The sequence below is a fragment of the Linepithema humile genome, chromosome 3 (assembly GCF_040581485.1).
Source record: "Linepithema humile isolate Giens D197 chromosome 3, Lhum_UNIL_v1.0, whole genome shotgun sequence".
Lineage (NCBI taxonomy): Eukaryota > Metazoa > Arthropoda > Insecta > Hymenoptera > Formicidae > Linepithema > Linepithema humile.
This window is the reverse complement of record NC_090130.1, coordinates 27,320,794-27,342,966: the sequence shown is the minus strand read 5'-3', so window position 1 is coordinate 27,342,966 and position 22,173 is coordinate 27,320,794. Positions and strand designations below refer to the sequence as shown.

Sequence of the window (22,173 nt, the reverse complement as noted above, 5' to 3'; positions counted from 1 at the left end):
GTTTTCTAAACGCAATTTTTAGAACGTTCAAGTGGCTCAAGCAGGTTCAAGCGCACTCAAGCGTACAACACACGATGGCAATGTGAGGTTAAAAATATTAACATTGGTTAAAACAGGTTATAGAAAGAGAGAACTATAAATTTCAAGAACTATATTTTACGATTGAACATAAATAACGATAAGTAACGATAAGTAATAGTTCGATTTGGAAGCCGTCCAAATTTTATATACTTCACCTACTTGAAACGCAAGGTAATAAATCAAACTTTATTTGTTGGTTACTTGGCTGTTTACATTTTGTTATTAATGTAATTCACTCTCAAATTTAAATTTCTACTAAAATATTCCTTATATCATAATAAATTTGTGTATTATTTGCTATAAGATAAAATATAACATTTTACTATGCTTTAAAAAGTTTGAAGAATAAATAATGTATTAAAGTATCAATATATATTGTTTAGATGATTCGCTTAGATCTGCAATTATATTTTTATTTTTAATAACTTAACTTAATTTAATTTAAAAATTATATAATTATTTGTAGATAATTTGGAAGGACCAAAATAAAGGATGGCAAATACAACTGAACAGAAAACTGAAGAGGAACTATTACCATGCAGTTTTAAGTTTCATAATTTTACTGCCAAAGTCAGTGATGTGACTATTAATTGTCAAATTATAAAGATGGAAGATTGTTTGTATTTGTGGATAGGAGATTGTAACAATCCCAACATGGAAGATCTATCACTTGCTCTCGTATCAAATTTTGAGAGACAACCTATTACAACTAAGATTATGGGTGCCACAGCAGATGCTACATCAATGAACATGGCTAAGAGATTGAGCCTAAAGCTCGGAAAGCCGGTATATGTTAGCTTTAATGTAACAGCAGACAATATAATATTGCCAGGAATCGAAAGGAGAATCCAAGAAGAATTCAAAACACATGCAGATCTATTGAGCTTTTGACTTTGAAAATGTTAAACAAATTTTTTTCCAAGATATTTAAAGAAATTTTTTTATATGATTAATACTTGCTGTTGTATAATTTTATTAATAAAAATTTGTAAAAAAAAATGTGAACAATCTTGATTATCGACAAATTACAATATTAGAATAATCACTATCTCCATAAGCACTGATTATTTTGACTTTTTATTCCATCTCTCTGACGTTATGCCTAAAAACTATGTTTTAATATTCTTTCTTTTTTGCTATATAATATACTCATTTTGTTTTTGATAAGTTAGGCCATTAAGCTATATAACTGCAGTATGTATATAGCTCAATGATATATATACATTTTTGAATTGCGCGCTCCTTTACTGTTAGTTCTTAATTTCCGCTGTATGGTGGCGCAGAAAGCTGTCTCCACTTTTCCAAGAGAGGAGTTACGAGGGTTATGGCCGGAGCACAGACTTTTGCATAAAGCATAACGCATAAGCATAAGGAAATTGATTGGTCCATTTCCTTATGCATTTGCTTATGCTTATATATAGACCAATCAATTTCCTTATGCTTATGCGTTATGCTTTATGTAAAAGCTTGTGCTCTCGGCTTTACGAGCATTACCTATTTGCAACAGCCTGCAAGTTTCTACACTTATTGGCACTTATTTCGAGTATGGCGTGTAGTGACCACGTGTTGTCCTATGTGAATTATAACCTATTATAACTACGTTGTCGTTATACCGTATCTTGACTTTTTAAATAATTAATCGAGATTTTTAGATATAATTGCTTGCAATGTTTGATAAAAATTTGTTAATTTTTTGTGAGCGAAATGAAAAATATAAACAGAGATTCTCGTCTTCTGGGGTAAATGTTATTATTTTAAATATTGCTTTAGTTTACAGTTCTTTTAATTGTTGCATATTTCTTTCAATATATTATCTATTCATTTTCTTTTTATCGAATTATATGTCAATGTTCTGTGCCGAGCCGTTTTTGCATTCTTTTTCATTCAGACCACGTGTACCGTCGATGGCCTTATGCTAGCGTATTTGTTTGAGTTCAAAACGTAGATATTATAATAAAGTTAAGATTGAAAAATGTGTTATTATTAAAATAAAGAAACATTTTACAAAATGCAGTGTAAAACAAAAAAAAATTAATTACGAAATGTTTTATGATAATGTATTTGTTTATACTCAAAATATTAAGCAGCCTGAATAGGGAAGTTCAGTCTGGGCCACTGGTAGTACACGCCGTGTAAAATGTGTTAAACATTAGTAAACATGAAATTAATTTTTTTAATTCTTTTTATATAGGAACTTGATAAACTCGAACCTGACAGAATTTTGGAAATATTATGTGAATTTTTGATGCAACCAGAGTGTATAAAAGATGTGGCTGATTGTTTTCCTGAATTATTACCAGCACTTATTTCAATGGCGATACTTGAAAATGATATATTATCATATCCATTAAGTGATAGAAATAATATTCATAGATTAAACTGTGTCATCTTAGGCATGCTTGTTAATTTTAATCAAGATTTACTAGTGTATGTATTTATTACAGTAATATATGCTTGTCTTAAGATATATAAAATTTCTAATGAGATATATAAGATTCCTAATAACATATACTAGGTGTCTGGAAACTGATAGTACAAGTGTGAAGAGGATGATTTTACATGAAAAAAATAAGTTAAAAATGTAGAACAAAAATCTTGTGTATAAGGTTTTGTTTTCCAGAAAAACTTTGAATATTTATCAAACACGTATGTACTTAATTATGCCTGGTTTCAACAAGGCTCACTATATGTTATCTCTGCATGCATTTGTGTTTTCAAACATTACCAATATCAAAAGGGTATTTTGAGGATACAAATCATATCTGTAAATTTCCGATTACTATATATAATTATATCGATAGAATGATAGAGACTGATTTATTGTTGACAAAGTTACTAGAAATTGATACAAAAGGAATCCTGTCATCGACAATGTTTATAAAAACAAATGCAGAAATAATATAGTGAGTTCTTCTATTGAGACAGTTGAATGCACGCCTACTTGACAAATATTCAAAGTTGTTTTTCTGGAAAACAAAACTTTATATAAAAAATTTTCATTCTACATTTTTAACTTATTTTTTTATGTAAAATCATCCCCTTCTTATTTGTACCACCAGTTTTTATCTTATACATCCTGTATAAGATACATAAGATATATAAGATTATATATAATATATAATAAGGATATATATAACATTGCTGTACTAATAGATTAATTTTGTATAATAATATTTATTCGTTTCAGATTTGTTTTACGTTACTTTGATGTTAATCCAGCACCATATGAGTCTCTCGATGCATATTTTTACTTCAATGCACCCCCAAAAAAACGAAATAAAAAACAATTATTATATAGTATTTCAGAAGTATCTGACTATAACATTGTTATTGCATGTCACAATATTTTGCAGTCAGCCGTCAATTATTTTGTACGCAAATGGCATTGGTTTAAATTGTACACGTATTTAACAAATGCAGATGACAGAGTGAAGTGGTAAATATAACAAATGTATTAATAGAAGCTTTCTTTTTAAAAAATGATAAGCAGTGTATCTAAGAAAGTTCTAATTATATTTTTCTTATTGCTTTAAAATAAAAAATTTACTAATTTGTTTTCAGGATTGCCTTGAAATGCTTAGCAATAATTTTGGATATGTCAGAAGCAAGAAGACTGTGCCTCGCACAACAATTCATTCCAAACTTTGAAAAATTTCTGACTGATTATGAAAACAAGAATATAAATACTCAAATTGCTTGTGCGAACTTTAAATCAATGAAAGATACAATTAAGAATATTTCATCTATTGTATCTGTTGGTGATATTTTGCTACCAATTTCTAGCAAAAATCAGACAACTTATGGTTTATTACCAGTCACTTCTACAAGAAAAAATTTACAAAATCTGGCTATAGCCGTTGGCTCTAGGAAGTGTATTTGTTTGCAAGGACCAGTCGGCTGTGGCAAAACCGCTCTGGTGGAATATTTAGCTAGAGTTACCGGACATGATATGTCAAACTTTGTCAAAGTACAGTTGGGAGATCAGACTGACTCGAAGATGTTATTGGGAATGTACAGATGTACCGATGTGCCTGGCGAATTTGTTTGGCAACCGGGTGTTTTGACGCAAGCGGTTGTTGCTGGCAAATGGTTGCTTTTGGAAGACATAGATAGTGCTGCTCTGGACGTGGCCAGCGTTCTTAGTAATTTAATAGAAACAGGAACCCTTTGTGTGCCCGGCTATCGCGAGACTATTTACACCAATAGTGGATTCCAGTTGTTTGTCACTCAACAATTGATGATGTCTGCTACAGGCATTCAGAGACATGTCACAGGATCTTCGAGTTTATTGCAGAAACATTGGCTGTGTCTAAACGTAGAGCCGCTATCCAAGAATGAATTAGTCACTATAGTACAAACAATTTTTCGCCCATTAAGTACGATTGCTACTAGAATAGTGGATGTGTTCTTGCTGTTTTCCGTAGGAGATCACGATGAAAGTAGCGCAAATGATGCTACATTGTCTCTAAAAATTGGACGCCAGACGTCAACACGTGATTTGATAAAGTGGTGTTCCAGAGCTATCGTCAATTTTGACGTATCATCGCCGGATTCTGCGTTAAAGATATATCAGGATGCTTTAGACATCTTTTGTTGTTCTGTTCCTAATCAAGGTGCGTTTTTCAATAGCTACTTCTTCTATTATATCAAGATATATATATACACAACAATTTTTTATCAGTATTTACATAATAAATTTGTATTTTTTATTTACTTTTCTATATAATTGAACATTATGTAAGATAATTTTACTTAAAGCAGTTTTGATTGTATCATTAATTGTCTTTTTATAGTGCAACGATTAAACTTGGCGATAGCAGTGGCTGAAAAACTAGGCATTGTAAAGACCAAAGCGGAATACTTCTGTGACTTACATAAGCCTTCTATATCTTTGCTTCCTAATGTTCTAATATCGGGCAGAGCAAAGTTAACTCGCAAAAAAGCGGAATATGTGACATTTGAGAGAGACAATACCAGATTCTTTTTTACAAGACCTTCCGCATGCTTGCTAGAGCGCATAGCCAGCTGTGTCATGCAAAAGGAACCTGTGCTACTGGTCGGCGAGACTGGTACCGGAAAGACGAGTTCGGTACAATATTTGGCGAAAAGTACTGGTTATAAGCTGACGATAATAAATATGAACCAGCAGAGCGAAAGTGCGGATTTATTAGGCGGCTATAAACCGGTTGATTTGAAATTTTTGATCCGGCCGATTCGAGAGGAGTTCGAGTTCATGTTTCGCAATTTTTTTGTGGTCGAATCGCGAAACAAGTTGGTTTTGAAGCATATCGGTCTGTTTTACCAAGAACAAAAGTGGAAGTCTCTTATTGAAGTGATGAGGCACATTACGCTCTGCGCTGTGAAAAAATTGAGAGACAAGTGCAAAAAATATTTCGAAGATGATCAAGTTACATTACAGAAAGACGTATCAAAATATTTGGAACAAGATAAAAAAATTCGGCAGAAGTATATCAATGATAACGAGGCTCAAATCAAAATAGACATGCTACGAAAATGGGAGAGAATGCAGGAAAAATTAGATAAGCTGAGAGTTCAAGTGAAGAACGCGCTGGCCTTTTCGTTTATAGAAGGCAGTTTGATCAAAGCTTTGCGTAATGGCTATTGGGTTCTCCTGGATGAGATCAATCTGGCGAACGCGGAGACGCTGCAATGCCTTTCTGGTTTGCTGGAGGGTTCCTCGGAATCACTGCCGTTGCTTGAACGCGGAGATGAAGAGCCTGTGAAGAGACATCCCGACTTCACGATATTTGCCTGTATGAATCCGGCCACAGATGTCGGCAAGAAAGACCTGCCGGTTGGCCTGAGAAACCGATTCACCGAATTCTACATCGACGAGTTGATCCAAAAGCCAGATCTTCGATTGCTGGTGAGTTCTTATTTAGAGAGCCAGAATCTGTCATTGAATATACACGAGGCAATCGTAAATTTCTACTTGAATGTGAGGGAACAAGCTATAAGTACGCTGTTCGACGGCACAGCACACAAACCGCATTATAGTTTGAGGACGCTGTGTCGCGCACTGTACATCTCCGCATCAAATCCTTGCGGCAACAGCTTGAGGTCCCTCTATGAAGCATTCTCTCTAAGTTTCTTAACGCAGTTGGACTACAACTCGTATCCGATCGTGCAGAAAATGATCGTGAAGGCTATCCTGAATAATAAGAACGTCAAAGCAATCCTTAACACTCCCATTTCGAAGCCACAATGTCCTGGAGAAGAGTACATCCAGGTCGAAGGTTATTGGGTTCCGCAAGGACACTTAACGCCTGAAACACCTAGCAACTACATACTAACTGATTCTGTTCGAAGAAATTTGAAGGACTTGGTAAGAGTGGTGTCAATTGGTAAAATTCCAGTTTTACTACAAGGCGACACGTCGGTGGGAAAGACTAGTTTGATCACATATTTGGCGAAAATCACGGGACACGTTTGTGTTCGAATAAACAATCACGAGCATACAGATTTACAAGAGTACATCGGGAGTTACATGGCGGACGAGACTGGAAAATTGGTGTTTAAGGAAGGTATTTTAGTTGATGCGATGCGCAAAGGACACTGGATTATTTTGGATGAGTTAAATTTAGCCCCGAGCGACGTCCTGGAGGCTTTAAATCGAGTTCTGGACGACAATAGAGAATTATTCATACCTGAGACGCATGAAGTTGTGAAAGCGCATAGATATTTTATGCTGTTTGCGACGCAGAATCCTCCCGGACTTTACGGCGGTCGAAAAATTTTATCTCGTGCGTTCAGAAATCGATTTGTAGAATTACATTTCGATGAGATACCACCGAACGAACTGCAGATAATACTCGGCAAAAGATGCAGCATGCCCGAATCGTATTGCAAGGAAATAATTAACGTGATGACGGATCTTCAGATAAGGCGTAAAAGTACAGCGGCTTTTGCTGGCAAAAAAGGATTTATAACGTTGCGAGATCTGTTTCGTTGGGGCGAGAGATATAGACTGGCGGACGACGTGGGCAAACTGTACGATTGGCGTCAACATCTAGCGGACGAGGGCTACCTCGTTCTCGCGGCTAAAGTTCGCAAAGCGGAAGAAGCGGACCAAATAAGACAAGTGATAAAAAAGCATTTGAAGAGAGACGTGGATCCTGATAGCTTGTTCACTTTGAACGATAAGACTTCACCTGTAACGAGGCATATATTGGAGAAAATTTTGAACAACAGCGTCCCGGGCTTCGACCATATTGTGTGGACTTATCATATGCGCAGAATGGCGGTATTAGTGAAAAAATCCTGTCAATTCAAGGAGCCGGTGTTGCTAGTCGGAGAGACTGGCGGAGGCAAAACTACAATCTGTCAGCTTATTGCCGCTATTAATGGACAAACTATGCATAGCGTGAACAGCCACATGCATACCGAGTCGTCCGATTTCCTGGGAAATCTGCGACCCGTGCGAGAACATGTTGAGGATGATCAACGACTCTTTGAATGGGTGGACGGCCCTCTGATAAACGCTATGCGCAACGGCGATCTATTCTTAGCCGATGAAATTTCGCTGGCTGACGATAGCGTTTTGGAGAGATTAAATTCATTATTGGGTAAGTACGAGAGAGACGCAGGCTACAAAATTGATTCTGTAGGAACTTCTTCAGAAAGACTTATTTAAAGAAACATGAAGATAAAATTCGATTCTTTTTGTTATCATAAATCCACTTGTATTATTTTCTTGTTGACAGAACCGGAGCGAAGTCTTTTGTTGGCTGAGAAAGGGATAGATAGTTCGCATGATGATGAGAACACCGTGATTGTAGCGGATGAGAAATTTGTGTTCATCGGCACAATGAATCCCGGTGGAGATTACGGTAAAAAGGAGCTTTCGCCGGCCTTGCGGAACCGCTTCACGGAGATATGGTGCGAGGGATGTATGACTAAGAATGACTTGCATGATATAATAGTGCACAATCTTCGCATAGATTCTCAAACTACAAAGGAGGCCATTGCCACTGCAATCTTGAGATTTACCGAATGGCTGCACACCACCGAAGTGGGCAAAAAGCTCGTCGTAAGCATACGAGATATGCTCACTTGGGTCGATTTCATAAATAGGTGCACTTGCAGCGCGGTCTTGTCAAAACTCACAATTGCAGAAGTCTATTATCACGGTGCTTGTCTCACGTATATCGATAGTCTTGGATCTGGCTCTACAAGTTCAGAGAAGTAAGTATTTTTAGCAAATAATATGAATTCTGAATTTCTGATATTTTAATTTTGTTTGTAATTATTGACTTAGCTCTGTTTTAGATCTGATAAAATTTAACAATTTGTCTTGATTTAATTTCTAATAGTAATATTATATAAATTCTTTCTCTTTATAACGTAACACTCGTTTATTTTTATGTAACAATATCCAACAATTTGATTTGTTATCTGTTTCAGCGTTAATAAATTGAAGAACTTTGCAGAAGCTGCTATTCGATTTATTAAATCAGTGAGTGAAGATACAATAAAAACTGAGTTTAATATAGAGACTTTTGTCGTGAAGGAAAAAGTTGAAAATGCTTTGAATGTATTTGGAGTGCCACCATTTTACATCGAAAAAGGCCCGCTTTGCCAAGATTGCGAATTTACATTCACGACTCCCACTACAAAACTAAATACGTTAAAACTGCTAAGAGCGTTGCAGCTGAATAAACCGATTTTGTTGGAAGGAAGTCCGGGTGTAGGGAAAACCAGTCTTGTTTCTGCTCTAGCAAAAGCTTCAGGACACACTTTGCTTAGAATCAATTTAAGCGATCAAACGGTACGTATCCTAAAAAGGTGGCAGACAATTCTGTCATGCTCTAAAATATGATTTCTTGTGTTAGAAATAAAAATAAATATCTTTATTGATTGTAGGACATATCCGACCTGTTTGGTGCCGATCTCCCCGTAGAAAACGGGAAAGGCGGTGAATTTGCATGGCGAGATGGACCATTTTTGCGAGCTTTACGAGCGGGACATTGGATCCTATTGGATGAGTTGAACTTGGCATCTCAATCGGTCTTGGAAGGTCTCAACGCGTGCTTTGATCACAGAGGAGAGATATACATTCCCGAATTGGCGAAGACTTTCTTAGTTAAGCCAGGCACAAGATTGTTTGGCTGTCAGAATCCTCTGCGCCAAGGAGGGGCCAGGCGAGGATTACCGAAGTCCTTTTTAAATAGATTCACTCAGGTACTTATATATTTACAGCATGATATCAAATTACGAAAATAATTTTTGTTATATAGAATGTATATATAGAAAAATGGCTTTGAGAGTAATTTTTGTATTCTAAAATTTTTGTAGATTTCTGTAGATGCATTAATGGAGGACGATTTAAAATTTATACTTAATCTGCAATTTCCACAACTTTCTGCGGCTTTGATAAAAAATATGGTACAGTTCAACAACAAATTAGCCTCAGAAGCTGGATTTGTATGGGGACATGCTGGATCGCCTTGGGAAATGAATTTACGAGATATTACTCGCTGGTGTGAAATGACTATTCAAGCTGCTGCTAACAAATTTTGCAGCAATAAACAATATTTTAATCCGGGTGACACTGTGGAGCTTATTTATGTTAATAGAATGAGAACTAATGAAGACCGGCAAAAAGTGAGTTGATAATTGTTATAAAATTACAGTCTACCAAATATTTAATATTGAAATTTGCGAAATAATGCAAAGAAATGGAATTTTATTCAGAAGAGATTGCTTTAGTGTTTCTTAAAAATATCTAATATATAAAATCTTTTTTTATTATATGACATTTTTTGTACCTTGAATTTGTTTTGCAGATCTATCGAATATACAAAGAAATGTTCTCGCTTGAGGAATATCCACTCCCACCTAATCAGTTGCCCATGCATATCACGGCGGACAAACTTTTTATTGGCGATGTGACGTTAGACCGGAAAAATTGCAGTACACACGAAGACTGCAATTTATTAGTGCTCAGAGATCAGAAAACTGCATTGAAAAGTCTCATGCAATGCGTCAAAATGAATTGGATGTCTATACTTGTATGCTTCTTTTATATAATTTGTTTAATTAAGATTTTAACTTTGATTAATTATAATCAACAAATTACTAGGTCGGTGGTCCTGGTTGCGGAAAGAGCAACGTGGTTCGTTTACTTGCTACTTTGACGGGGCAGAAACTGAAGTCAATAGCTGTGAATTCTGCGATAGACACGACGGAAATATTAGGTGGCTTCGAACAGGTAAGTAGCGACGTGAGACAGCTAATTAACTATATTTTCAACATTGTAGTATTCCGAAAAATTCCCGTAAATCTCATTAACAAAGTTTTTGACCTACTGTATATAAATTCTTATATTTTCATGTTTTGAATATATGAGCAAGGTTTTATATACATTTAAATACAATACATGCTTTAGCTTTCTCAAGCAAGGATAATTACTGATTTATGATTTGTGTGTAATACTAATTATACGTGTTATCACTTATTTAGGTAATAAACAAATAATTGTATTCACCAGTTAGAATATTGCAGTTAAATCTATTTACGTCTTAAACTGTTCTGCATCAGTTCCATCAAAATATGTATGAATACCAGAAAATTCGTTCATCGCTGAACAAAAAGTTTATTTCACTTTCAAAAACCACGGATTTGTGTCAAAATTAAAATTTTTCATGCTGCGGTACATGAAACGCAAACGCGAGATAATATGTATTTTGTACCGCAACTATGAATTATAAATGAGCAATAATTTCAATTGTTTTAATAATTATAAACGGAATTGCAATGAAAAAGGTATGTAATTAATACTTTTTAATTACTGTGCAGAAGTTTTTTTCGAGAAGCATATTATACTTAAAAGACCCTTGAATTTTACAAAGGCTTATGAATTTTATAATTGTTAAAACTGTTCAATAACATACACTAACACAAAATGTATTGGTTTTTTTCGTTACACCAATTATTTAGCATGTTTGAAACTGTACTTTAACAATATGCTTTTTTGGAAAACATTCAATGATTATACTTATTAATAAAATTAAATGAAAAACATGTATGTTTATTGAAATTATTAAATATATTTTCTTAAAATTTATATCTTCAGAATTATAATTTCTATAATTCAATTTTTTATAATTTAAATTAATTTTTCTTAACATACAATTTTGAAAAAAATTTTATAATTTTATGATTTAAAAGAATAATAAATTGCATGATTTATACAAAATTTAGAATTTTTTATTGTTAAGTTAGTGAAAAAAATTGTATTTTTTATTTTATTTTAAACAAGGATAAGATTGTTAAAGTGCAGTGATTAATAATTATTGGTGAATAAAAAACCAGCTAATGATATCAATATTTCATTTAATTATGCATAGATAATGAATAAATTCACTCACCGGTCGTTGTACTCTAGCTAAGTACGCTTATAGCTGCACCTGTAGAAAAATTAATATACATTTTATTTATTATGAATTATATATTTTATATATGTTGATTATTACGTATTATTGTATTTATTTTTATTTTGATTAAAACATAATTATATGCCATAAGTTGCAGGAATAATCTAAAATTTCTAATAAATATCAATTACGTATGTGTGTTGTTATATACATTTATATAATGAACAAATAATTTACTCACTAACTAGAGTATTGTAGTTTGCTTTTCCTGCTGTAGATGCCTTCTTAGACTGCTCCGCATCAGCTTCATCGAAGAATGACGAATACTGGACACTAACACTCACTCACACATTATTAGACGAAAATGAACTCTTTTATTAATTAACTCAACTACGCACTTTACTTTTGAAAAAATGCAAAAATTACAAAGAGGATTATATCGCTAACTTGCACACCACGATACACAAAACACTCACCACAATACACAAAACACACCACAATACACAAAACGTGAACGCAAAAAAAAGCACTTTATTCCGCGACGCGTTCGCGAATATCATTACCTTACATATTCGGTGATTCGTTCGGGACTGTCCACACTTTTGTCCAACGAAACAAATAACGATCATCTTGACAATCATGCAAAAATGATCACCTACGGACATATACAAAAACAATGTTTTATCTGATTTAATTCTGACAAGTTGAATTTTCAACATGTATCAGCTGAAAATCTTACCGTGCATTAATATTTTGATGCTCTCTGAAGCAATTACAGGCGTCATTTTCATACATTTGCGGCATCGAAATTTGTAATTATTAGAATCACATTGGCTTCAATCCATACATCGCTAACGATCGACGAAACGCCGTTAATCGCAGATAATCCCGAGAATCAATATATTCTGATAATCACCCGTCACTTTAATCGGCATTCCCGACGAAAATTCGTACTTATTATACATTGATTACGCACTTTTGACACGAATAAAACACGATTAATCGCACGATACTTGCGCTTGTTCCGTACGCGCCAAAGAAAAGACGTTGCTAGAAGTTACGGCGCTCGCAGTACCGAAACAATTTAATTTGGTTACGATCGCGCGCGAACTTGACGTGAGATGTGACTGTGTTTTTTTATATCAATTATATATTATAGACACACGAAAATATCATGATAAGAATCAGACGTTTTCTAGACATTTTTCAACAAGCTACGATGATTGACAATGTTTTATTTAACATTAATTATAAAAATTTACATCTTAGTAGTTTCGCGCTAAGTTCAAATGAAACGACTAACCTAGTCAACTTTGATACTGCGCGCGCCGCATTTCTGACAATTGAAGAGCTTTTATGACTAGTGATGTATCGCTGATGACGCAGTCGCAGTTATTTTGGCGCAAAAGCAGCGTAAACACTATGCGGTTAACCATTTTGTTATATATTTTATCCGTGTTAAAAATGTTTGAGTGCGAATTTTTGTCGTGTCAATTAAAACAGTGCGCGATTGTCAGAATGTATTATTTGTTGCGAGTGTTTGTGGTTAACGGCACTTCATTGATCATTCAATTGTTGATGCCGGTTAAAATTATGACATAATTCCAGTCTTACAAATTTCGATGCCATAACATACGAAAATGATATCTATGTTTGCTCATGAAAGTGCATTTAATGGAGTGTGATATTTGTCGATTCGTCGATGGAGTTGATGCTGAGCTTTATGAGGAGGAATCTGCAGTGGGTGAAGTAAACTGCAATAGCCTACCTTGTAAGCATTAATTCTTCATTATTTAAATATGTATACAGTTGTAATAATATGCATATGTATACACACACACACACATATATATATAGTTGCAATTTGTATTTATTGAATATATATTAAAACATTAATCATTTTGATGAATATTTCTGCAACTTCTAGCAATTATTTTAATTTGCATTTATAGTTTACGTAATTATGTTTTAATTAAAATAGAAATAATTAAATAATACATATTAACTAACACATATGAAATGTTTGATAATTCATAATATCTGAATTACATATTAATTTCTCCATAGGTGCAGCTGTGAGCATATTATTTATGGTACAATGATCGGTAAGTGAATTTATTCATTATACTTTGTGCGTGTAATTAAATTAAATGCTAACATCATCAGCTGACTTTTCATTGTCAGTAATTTGTAAAAACTATATTTTATTGATTATCTTTATGATTCTTTTTCTATGATTTACATTGCTATGAATAAATAAAAAATTGTGAAGTTTTTTTCTATTCTAATAGTGAAAACTTCAAAATTTTACTTAAGTAATATATGCAATTTATTACTCTTAAATTATAAAATTACAAAATTTTGGAAATTGAATTATGTAAACATACATAGAAATATTTACAGAAAAGAAAATATTTTGTGAAGACAAATTATAAGAATTTGAATATAGAAAAACTAAAACTCTAAAGATATACATTTTGAGAAAATAATGTTCAATGTGATGTTAATGTACATATATATTTATTTATGTGTATATATATTTACTCTAAGGCGGAATCTGCAGCGGGTAGAACAAATTGCAATACCCTAGTCGGTGAATACAGTTATTTTTCATTATTTAAATATATACATAACACGCACACACGCATACATAATTACAATTATGTAATTTGCTGTGTCGCTTTGCATACATTTCTGTCTATTTGTAGCGGTGTTTCGATTTCTCAGGCACCGTTCACTTAGAAATGTTCTTAACAATACTTTCCCCTGATGAGATTATTTAGAATAATTCGCTGAAGTGCTTTGGCCTTAATAGCAATTCCAAGATATTTTTTATTAAAATAAATAAAGCAAAAATTGACTTAAATAAATTTGAGAAATTGCCATATAGTTTTAAATATACGTATTCTATATGTGAGAATTAAATTAAGTATGAGCTATACACTTAGAATGTACAATAGTTCAGATTGCTTATAGACGATTAAAAATTTTACATTTAATCCATTTAAAAGTCAGATAATAATTGCAAGATAAATTACGTAATACATTCTGTAAAATTAGATTATGCAATATATAAAACACATACTAAAATATTTTTATACACCTGTATATCTTCTTACAATTGCCATTAACTTATTTTTTTGGCCACTTTCATTCTCGACGTTGCATTTATAAAATTACGATAAAAAATTTCGATCTAGTTTGGACACTTCCTTACATGTACTTTACATTAATTTACATTAAACATTTATATTATATGTGATGTACCTAAGGAAAAAGTGTCACGATTAATTGACTTGTATCCAAGCAGCATTTTTTGGATACTGCTTTTAACACATTTCCGGTGAATGAAAAAAGGGAAAGATGGGATGAGGATATTAATCTCACATAATTTTAATAAAAAACATGAGCACTTGCCGCTTAAAGTTACATAGCATACTTGTTTTCACACTTGACGCTTTACATTGATATGCCTTTCGCTATACAGTAAGAAATAATTTTTATTATTTTAATATACTTTATAGTACATAGTTTAAAATCATATATTATATAGTTTTTTAATCAATATATTTTAATTGTGCCAGTAACGTATAGTTTTTCAATAATTTTGAAAAAAGCTACAGTATTCAGTTTACATTGTTTTTAATCAGACTTATAAATAATATAAACATGTTAAGGATTTTTTAGTTATCACACTATGTTGGAAAACGTCGATTATCTGTCTTAGGATTGAAATACGTTCATTAGTTGAGAGAATAATTTATCACGATTATAATGCGCTAATATACGACGCAGAGCATGATATGAATAATTCTTACAATTTCTTGCAAATTAGTGAATTACTGCTTTTAATTATTTTCATAATTTTCAAAATAGAAATTATACTTTTAATCCGTGTCAAATATCACGTATATACGTTTGAAATAAGCACAGGATAAAATAATCTTAAATTTTAATCGAGTTTGGTTAATTTCAAATTCGATCAAGTGAGCTTTGATTGTTCTTAACAATCACGATTCTTCTCATCACATTTTTTTTATTTGTTAATGCCCAGATTCTGTTATTTTTTAAATATATTTGTCAATATTGATTATTTAATATCATAATTTTGGGGGAAGTATTTCCAATATAGCTCTCGATTTCTTTTCATTAAAGAAAAGTGATGAGCAAAAGTTTAAAATATGCGGTAATATAACAAATGCACATTAGCAAAAAATTTTAACGAAATACGGAAAATCTATATTTACTGGCCGTAACTATTCCTAATTTTCTGTTTACATATTAAATGACCGGTTAGTCTGCTTTCCTCGTCTCGTTAATCACTTTTTGTCATTTGCATAAAATAAAAACATCGGTGTAACGCGCAGTTGAATCGGCGGAACGCTGACGTATCTGATGCGCTTGCAACGGGTGCAATCTCTAAAATCTCGCATAGAAAATATATATATAATCCATTATATATAAGATATCTCGTTTCGAGAAGATTGAGTCCCCAAATGATGAAGCTCACGCGATAGTGCCACTTTACAAAGAACTTAAGCGTGGCAGGACTATACATTCGATCGTTATGTACATTTAGTAAGTGCATCTATAGCTCGGTTTAATGAAGAAATTTAGATCTGTTTCTTTTAGTTGCACTTTCTACAGTCTTCCGTTGTTCTTCTCTGCCTTATTAGATACTCGTTTCGTTTTTATTTTTGTTCTTACTGAAAGTGCAGCTGACAAAACAAATCATGAATTACACAGTTACCTAATGTGTCTAAGATATAGCGTATTGCTCTGTCTATATATACATAGAGTACATAATATGCATATATCTTCTCTAAGATAAGATCTATCAGTGACATCACGATGAGGACTAGGACGTATAAGCTTTATAAGCAATCACAGATACATTTAGATGATGCCCGGTAGACTATATTTCTTTTCTCCTCGTGTTTTTGTTCTGTGTTAGTAGATTTTACCACAATATACAGTATAATTTTTTCTACAAAAAATTAAAATTTTATTTTCCTTGAACGATACTTCAAAATAATGGGTTTTAAGATAATTATAAGCAAGTATACTTTCATCGTTTAGTGGATGTATACAAGATGTCCTAAAATATTAAATTAAGTATTTAAGTATAAAATTCAAGTTGCACTGCTGATTAAATAATTAAAATAAATTTTCGATTTCTATAATTTAATTTCAAAATATTTTTAAGATAAAAATTATCGGAAATAAATCATGAATTTGTGAAAAATAAAATTATACATGTGTTCAAAGCACAAAAATGTGACGACGCTGTTTCTTAGGTGTAAAAACAATGATATTTAGTAATTATTCCGATTGATAATCTCAGACGTAACAATTATGTGAATTGTCTCAGACGCAAATATGAGTTTTGAAAAAAGTCAGTCTGTCGATATTTTTAAGTCTATTAGATGTGCATATCGTATAGCAATCACGCACATCAATTGTTTAATAATTAATTTCTAAGGAAGTTCAAGATACATTATCTTTGTGATTAAATTTACTGCACATTGAAATGAAGTTACAATGAAATTGATTCTTAATTTATTTTAAATTGAATCTTGAATTTACCAACATTATTGTGCAAAAATTGCATGAATGTAAAACTTTACAGATCTGAGAGCAAATTACGCAAGTGCAAATAGTCGTGATATTTTTGCTGATAAAATGTTAATTGTCATTAAAAATGTTGTTAGCTGACATAGTATTTATAATAAATAATTCCTTTGATTTTTGCTTCGTTGACAAACGTCTGATAGGAATACAGTGTTTTAGGAAAGGATTTTGTACGAAGGGTTTTTTTTCGAAAAATCCATTTTTCTCCTCATTTTTTTTACCCGATTATTTTTACATTGTCATCGATTAATGTCGTGATTCTTTTTGCGTTTCTCTATTAATTTTTTTTTTAATTGATCCTCTCGTTTATTCGCTGGGCAAGTCGCTACTGGTCGGGCTCATTTGGAGATCATTTAATTCCGTGGGTGGTGGTAATAAGAGGCTTGGTCTCCTGGATAGTTCTTCTTCAAAGAGACTGGAAGTGCTCTTCGGTCTTGAGGTCAGACTCCAAGGATCAGGTGGCACCGTGATAGGATCATCCTAATAAAATAATTATATTATATTTTTATCACAGTCTTGAGCAAAATATTTCTATGATAAAAATTATATAAAAATTAGCATTCTGGAAAAGGAGAATTAAGAAAAATAATCTTCGAGTAATAAGGATTAATCTTGAAGTGATTAGAACGTAGTATCTCTGAGTTGTTAAAGATGAATCTTTAAGTGATTAAATCGGCGATTATTCGGACGGGTGTCCTACCACAAGCAAGTGCTTGGCAGTCGGTGGCAAGGGTGGTTTCAGGAGCGCCACGTCGGTAAGATTACACCCCGGTACGGCCTGCGCCGCCAGGGGTGGGTCCGGTGGCGAAGGGAGATTCATCGGCGGTTCGTATCGGGGCGGATGAACGCTCTGTATCGGGCTGGTAGCAGCGGATCCGAGAATCCATCGGGCTATGCTCTCGCAGCAGCCGCAACACACGTCCGACATCCCTTGTCGTAGCCCTCGATGCAGAGCGAGGAACAGAGCCGGGTTTACGAAGGCGTGCACATATGCGATGTGCAAGGTTATCTGGTATAACAAACCGTAGAATCCCATGATTTACATGCACGATGCAAATTGTAAATATAGTTTTGTGTAGGCTGGATCGAATTTATACATATAATATTACAGTTAAAAAATGATCGCGTGAGAGAAATTACATAGAAAGGGTATTTTAATTTTTGTAAAAATAATGGTTATATGAAATAAATCTTTTCATATGAACGATGAAAAATATTAATTTTATGTGAATTTGATTGTTTAAATTAAACAAGGATCGTATTTAAAAAGTACAAAATATTATATTTGTACGTTCTGAAAAAATATATATTGGAATTTAAGATATTTAAGTGAAACTATTGGGGATAGAAATCACCATACAGTTTAAAATTTTTATATTAAAAGTTTACACTTTTCCAGAGCGTTTTTAAAATAAATTTTAGCTCATTTTTGCATTATTTTATTAAGCAAATTATGAATCATAAATTATCGAGAATTAGATCGATGAGCAAGTGGAACGCATCGTAATACGAGTTGTCTTTTTTTAAATTACACTTTTTATTGCAATTTTTTGTTAAATTACCGCATTATTGCACACCGTGGAGATTGAATGCAGCTATTTCGTGCATCTGCTGCGATATTGCATCAGCAAAACCTTTGCGCGATGCCTTTAACTTGCTTGCCGAGTTTTTCGGCGCACTTTCTTGTTACGAAAATTTATATTCTCGTGGAGAGATTCTTCGAAGGAACTCTGCTCGTAGCTGCGAATTCGCTCGATCGACTTGCGATTCACGAACGACTGTGTATCGGCACGGTCGAATAAGTTTTGCTTTCATGTTTTCCCGCGAACTTCTCGCATTTGTTCCCATCAGCACTTTGTATTGGTATCGGAAACAAAACTGAAGTCGTTTGACATGCTCCGTAACATTTCACACGTATGTTTAAATAACTAGTCGTGCCAATTTGTAGTATTTAAAATATTGCAATTTAAGAGAGAAGAACGAGCAGGAATTAAATTATGTACCGATATTTATTTATAGACAGTATTGCCAGACAATCGGTTTCATTTATAATCGATAACACTTACACTTACACTTGCACTTACATTTATTTATATTTATAAATGTACAAACGTAACTCCTGATGTGACCAACGATTATTCCTGGTCAGCAAATCTTTCGAAATTAATAAGGGACCTTATTCGCGAGATAAATAAACAATACGATATGCTGTTTTTACCGGAGCACAATTTCCTCCGTGACCATGCGCGAAACATTCGTAGAATGTGTATTAATATTCGCACTGATGTACTGTGGGTGCTTAGTAAATGTAGAATTATGTACGAGATAAGTAACGATCGCGGGGTTATTTGTGGGACATAAATATTGATAGTGTCTAATAAATTTCGCAGGAGTAACATTAGCCCGAACGCATATACGAAATTGCCATTATCTAGTCGTGGTACTTTATTCTAATTACCTCATAGCCAGTAGGATTGCCTATGATGGGATGGTGCACCAGAGTAACGAAAAACAATGGTCCCCAGAATATGACATACGCCGTTGTTATGACCAGGAACATTTTCACCCTTTGTACGCCCTCGCGTTCCATTCTCCTGAGATAATTCCTCATTTTTCGATGCTCCTCGATGGCGCCGGTCCTCTGAAATATCGATAGGTGCTTTTGTATGATTTTAAATCTTCAAAGCGCGCTCTCTGGCACACACTTCCTCCTTTTATCTTCATTTTGCTTGGCACATACGCTTCGTTTGCATTTGCAAGAATGTAAAAACGAGAACGCATCCAAGAAAAAGTTCTACGATCACAAACGTACGCAAAAAATGTAGATGATTAATTATTAATGATACTTAAAGGATAAATTAAAGAAATATTAAATTATTGTTTAAACTGTCGATCGAAATAAGAGTAAAATTTTTTTTTCATTTATTAAATAAAGATTCTTACTTTTGGCGTCGTACCGTTCCTCGTGTCAACTGTACTGTCTTCGGTTGCGAGCGCATTTGTTGCACCCTGACGTCCTCCTGTCACGTTAACGAGTGTCGTAACGAGACCGGCTACTCGTACCTGCAAATAAGCATTTATATGAAAATGAGAGAAATTTGTTAAATTAGACAAGTAATGGTTCCGAGATATACAATGTGAATGTAAATAATGGTTATGAAATATTTTTAAATAGAAAAATATTTTCTCACAAAAATATAAAAACAATGTTACTCAAAATTATGTTCATGGTATATTTTTGTTACGCATTATATTTTATAAATTTTAGTATTTTTCAGAACCATTCATTTTTGTTGTTGCTTTATACATTGTTATTCGTATATATTTATGTCGATAATAATATATTTATAATAGTGCGGTTTGACATATATCGATATTGTCACTCACCGCCTCGACATTAGCTTTTGTCAAATCCCTGTGCAATTTTCTCAAGTGGAAGAGCGTGAGTGCCACGCAAATGATGTTGATAACGATCCAAAGGACATTGAGTATGTAGTGGCGAAAAGGGCCATGCACCAACGGGCAGCTGGGTGCATTGTGGCCGCTCTCTGTATTTGCTGCTAAAGCTCCACTGAGAAACGTAGGTCCCAGATTTATCGTTATGCTGGCGAACCAGATCATGAAGGTGCCAAAGAGCACACACTGCAAACAGTACGAAAAGTCGTTTGAGAAAAGTTGCGGAAATATTTTTCCATTTGCGGTATGTAAATGCGTTTTTTTTCGCAATTTACTCAGAATTTCCGCAAGCTGGCAACATTTTCGCGAATTACATTTGCAATTCTTTTCTTTCTTACTAGATTTTTCAAATAACATTAAATTTTTTTATTTCTGAGTTTCTCATAAAACTTGATAAACGGAATTCATTCGAGAAATAGAAATAATTTTCGAATATTGATTATTATTATCTTGAACATTCTTTTTACAAATTGCTATAAAGTTTTTTTATTCTTTTTCAGTATAATAAGAGTATAAAATTTCAATCTTTGCTGATTGCTCATATCTACTTATTAAAGTACAAAACAAACTGTGTTTTACACAGTCTGATGAAAGTGCTTAATTCTGTGCAAATATTTTCCTTCGCGCTTCGTAAATATTCGACGGTATTGCGAGATGCGAGTTATTTTAACCTAATTACTTAATCATCGTAGGCAATTTGTACAAGCTCCATAAATAGAAACGAATTTAAAATTGCAAATTTAAATGAAATTTAACGCACTACATTGTTTAATACAGCCATTTTTTAGCAATAGAATGTTTTTGCGATAAATATAAATTTGGTACAATGCAAGAGAAAATTGTGTAGATAATATTGGAAAACCATTAATGATTGCAAATAATCATAAATTTTTAGAAAACATTCATATACATGGTAGATTTCTATAAAATTTCATAAAAAATTATTTGTTCAATCAAGTACAATTTTATTTAGGATATTGTGATTAGTCAATCTAGCGAATTTACGGTAATCCTACTGTCTTCGTTTAAGCTCCGAAGCTCAACACATCTGTGCTGTTCACGTCTATGTAATCCGTAATTGATCCGCCATTACAAAGGATAGAACTCACTTTGTTGAACACAAGTTTGATCAGATACTGCTACGACCGCAACGCTCGAAGAGGAATGCAATAAAATACTATTTTAAGTGGCGTTTCTGTCGAGTCCTGCCAGAAACGTTACTGTTACAAATGCATTGCCCCGAAGAGTATTTAATATTCTATTAACGTTGCATAAATATAAAAAATTAATTTGACGTTTGTAAGACCGCAGATGTGTTATTTTCTCGCTATAGATACGCAATAATGAACAACTCGGCCAACTCATATGTATATACAATAATGCCATTAGAATTTTGTTGCTGTAACAGCAAGTCGAGTGTCATTAGGAATCTAAGTTATCTACCACGTTACCCAAATTAATTTAGGACTGACTGTTAGTACACGCGCGCAGGGAAATCGAGTTGTTAGGGAATTAATTACACTAATTTAGTATCTTGAGTAGTACTCTAATAATATGGATCTAATTATATACCTCGTAAGATTTGCATCGCAATTTAGAAGTGTATGGT

General features: G+C 33.3%; 3 protein-coding genes across 7 annotated transcripts in view; 2 read left to right on the top strand and 1 right to left on the bottom strand.

Moving 5' to 3' along the window:
* Positions 1-573: 573 nt before the first annotated feature.
* LOC105678931 (proteasome assembly chaperone 4-like) lies at positions 574-972 on the top strand. The gene has a single exon (XM_012378657.1). It carries the CDS (start codon positions 574-576, stop codon positions 970-972), a length of 399 nt encoding a protein of 132 aa, XP_012234080.1.
* Positions 973-1,482: 510 nt separating this feature from the next.
* Positions 1,483-22,173, top strand: part of LOC105678932 (midasin) — a 96,346-nt gene continuing 75,655 nt past the window's right edge. The window contains exons 1-11 of the mRNA XM_067350904.1: positions 1,483-1,820; positions 2,273-2,508; positions 3,269-3,517; positions 3,643-4,694; positions 4,875-7,667; positions 7,806-8,286; positions 8,506-8,869; positions 8,965-9,282; positions 9,397-9,705; positions 9,888-10,112; positions 10,184-10,312. Of these exons, the coding sequence (XP_067207005.1) occupies positions 1,749-1,820; positions 2,273-2,508; positions 3,269-3,517; positions 3,643-4,694; positions 4,875-7,667; positions 7,806-8,286; positions 8,506-8,869; positions 8,965-9,282; positions 9,397-9,705; positions 9,888-10,112; positions 10,184-10,312 (6,228 nt within the window). The 5' untranslated portion in view covers positions 1,483-1,748. The remainder of the gene's footprint in view (positions 1,821-2,272; positions 2,509-3,268; positions 3,518-3,642; positions 4,695-4,874; positions 7,668-7,805; positions 8,287-8,505; positions 8,870-8,964; positions 9,283-9,396; positions 9,706-9,887; positions 10,113-10,183; positions 10,313-22,173) is intronic.
* Positions 13,783-22,173, bottom strand: part of LOC105678945 (gastrin/cholecystokinin type B receptor-like) — a 48,619-nt gene continuing 40,228 nt past the window's right edge. For all 5 annotated transcript variants that reach the window (XM_067350932.1, XM_012378676.2, XM_067350933.1 and 2 more), the window contains 5 exons: positions 20,496-20,750; positions 20,052-20,171; positions 19,567-19,749; positions 17,809-18,117; positions 13,783-17,588 (listed from right to left, as the gene is read on the bottom strand). In XM_067350932.1, the coding sequence (XP_067207033.1) occupies positions 17,415-17,588; positions 17,809-18,117; positions 19,567-19,749; positions 20,052-20,171; positions 20,496-20,750 (1,041 nt within the window). In that variant the 3' untranslated portion in view covers positions 13,783-17,414. The remainder of the gene's footprint in view (positions 17,589-17,808; positions 18,118-19,566; positions 19,750-20,051; positions 20,172-20,495; positions 20,751-22,173) is intronic.

Coding starts and splice junctions, on each gene's coding strand:
- LOC105678931 (XM_012378657.1), top strand. CDS start 574: ATGGCAAATACAACTGAACAGAAAACTGAAGAGGAACTATTACCATGC.